This window comes from Prorops nasuta, unplaced genomic scaffold, assembly GCF_024137725.1.
Source record: "Prorops nasuta isolate Cenicafe-Biocafe unplaced genomic scaffold, Cenicafe_Pnas_1.2 PNAS00007, whole genome shotgun sequence".
Classification (NCBI taxonomy): domain Eukaryota; kingdom Metazoa; phylum Arthropoda; class Insecta; order Hymenoptera; family Bethylidae; genus Prorops; species Prorops nasuta.
In genome coordinates, this window is record NW_027116804.1 from 1,214,045 (window position 1) to 1,216,471 (window position 2,427).

Sequence of the window (2,427 nt, forward strand, 5' to 3'; positions counted from 1 at the left end):
TCGGCTGCGTTCGCGGTTGACGAGTGAGTGGTGGGAATCGAGACGATCTCGAGTTCATTATTCCGAACGGATCGATAGCCTAGCAAGGTGCATTTTTGTACGCGTAACATTTAAGCGTTATTGTGTAATACCTAATTGTATTAGTTAAATTGTTGAAATACATTAACAATAGTTATTGAGTGCTTGTAAAGAGGAACCATCTTAAGTTCATGGTGTACTCTCCAGCATAAGGAAATTTGGAACAAGGGTTTTCCCACCACGTTCGTGGGTTTTTTCCCTCTATCAAGGTTGGTGATCAAATAAAGCAATAAATTAACTTTAGAATTCTCAATTGTCCTTCTCTATCATTCTTATTCTCACCCAGGAATTCAAGAAGTATTTGCTAACAGACAGTACGGTCTCTAGAATAAAATCAGCAGCAGTAATAATGCAATTATTCCGTATCGTTAGCGTTCCGGAGCCTGTTATTTCTAGCGTATATTTATCTTTATTTTTACAAGTTACAGTGAGTTCTTCAATACGTGGTACTGTATAGAGCCAGGAGGCTCTGTCTTTTAGTGAGATTAACATAGGTTGTACAAGGTGAATAAGTTTATGTTCGCATGTTTCGGAGGCCTTGTTTTTTAGGTATAGAGTTATTTCGCATGGGTTTTCGCTTTTCATTTTGTTTGACGGCTTGTATGTGGGACAGAAATATTGGTCACCTACTTGACTGCATTTTTTTAGGTCTTCTGCACTGTATTCGGTGTACCGTTCTGTCGTAATGTCTATTGCCAAGAATTCATTTCTGATGTCGACAATAGAGTATAATGACGTTGAGTTTGATACTGGTATGGGTATAGGATATACTTGTAGTAGATCGAATTCTTGTGGAGTAATCAGTGAGATGCATAGAACGATTATTAATTTGTTCGTTTTTGAGAATATGGTTGGTTTTAATAACTTCGACAGTAAATGTATATTTGTATTGGTCAACGATATTGGCAATTGTGTGCCTGCAGGAATGTATGGTTGTGCTTCCCTCAGATACCGCATAATTTGAGAATGTGGTATGATCTTTGGATTGATTATACCGTGGTTAGCTTGTGTGACAAAATCTAGTAGAGAGTCAGTTTCAATCAAAAGTTCTTCTACAATTATACTGAGGTTGTATAGTACTTCTAAATTAGTTTCCTTTTTCATCAAGTCCTTTTCCAATTGTAGTAGTCTTTCTTCGTTCTCGTTTACTTTAGTTAAGGTATCGTTTAGGATTTCTAAATTTCTGCTGACTATTTGTATCTGCTTTTTCATTGCCATTTCGGTTTTGTGCATTTTTCGATCTATTATTTTTAAATGATTATTAATTTCTTCTTCGTCTTGACTATCCATAGTTCCGAAGAGAATTTTACCTATAGATCCTACCCTATTTATTAAACCGCGTTGGATTCTTGTCGAAAATGATGTCATTTCTGTCACTTCGCGGAGTTCCCTTTCGATAGTGTCGAGTTTAAATGTTATATGGTCCACCGCAGTGACGCAAGTTCTTACATTATTATCCATACGACAGAGGCGTTGATCATAGAGGAATTTCATAACCCGTGTATGCCTTTCGTGGTATACGGCCATATCAGTATGCAGGACTAGTTTCTACTGTTGTCGATAGAAATTTAGTAGTCCAAATTTTTCATAATACAACCCTGGTTGTCCTTTAATTGGTCTAATCTCTACCTGCCCGTAGATCTTGCAAATTCCGATAGCCATTACGGTCATAACATACCTATAATTAAAATGATAAGGTTATTCCCTATTCTATTTGTTTAGAGGAATAATTTTTCTTATTCCATTTTTTATTCAACGTTTACTCTTATAGCGTAAAAGTAAAGTAACATTCAATATTCTAATGTGTAGTGTAACGTCCAGAGTTGTACGATTATTAAATTTAACACGATGCTCAATTACAATTTCATATCATTGCTGAGCCTCTAGGTAGCGTTATTATTCTTTTAAATAAGGCGTCGTAGGTAAGGAAAAATAAAACCCTGGGCGTACAAAATGAGAAGGAAAAGTGAAATTCAAAATTGGAAACAATATAATTCAAATATTACCTGGTGATGAACAACAATAATAAAAAAAACAATGAAGAAGGTAGAAGGGAGACTCTCCTGTTGCTGCTTCTCGGACTACGGTCGTCGTCGCCGTAGGGAACCAGGGATGATTGTGTGAGTGTTTGGTGAAGAGAAAAGTGTGCACTGAGTCAATTAGCGAGAAAAATTTTAATTTGATAATGATTTCGCTTGGTTACACACAAAAAAAAATATAAAAAAAATTGTTCGTTTGTATTTTAACAAAATTATAACGCGAAGCTTTGTCTCACTTTCTAGGTTCGAAACTTATGCAAATTCTTGAATTTTACTTAATCAAAGACGTACGAGATGAGTGAAAGTAATT

At 35.6% G+C, this 2,427-nt stretch overlaps 1 protein-coding gene across 1 annotated transcript; it reads right to left on the bottom strand.

Annotated features, from left to right (window-relative positions):
* Positions 1-327: 327 nt before the first annotated feature.
* On the bottom strand, positions 328-1,605 carry LOC136775220 (uncharacterized). Its single transcript, XM_066729794.1, has one exon. The coding sequence runs from the start codon at positions 1,603-1,605 to the stop codon at positions 328-330; it is 1,278 nt and encodes a 425-aa protein (XP_066585891.1).
* Between the last annotated feature and the right edge of the window lie 822 nt (positions 1,606-2,427).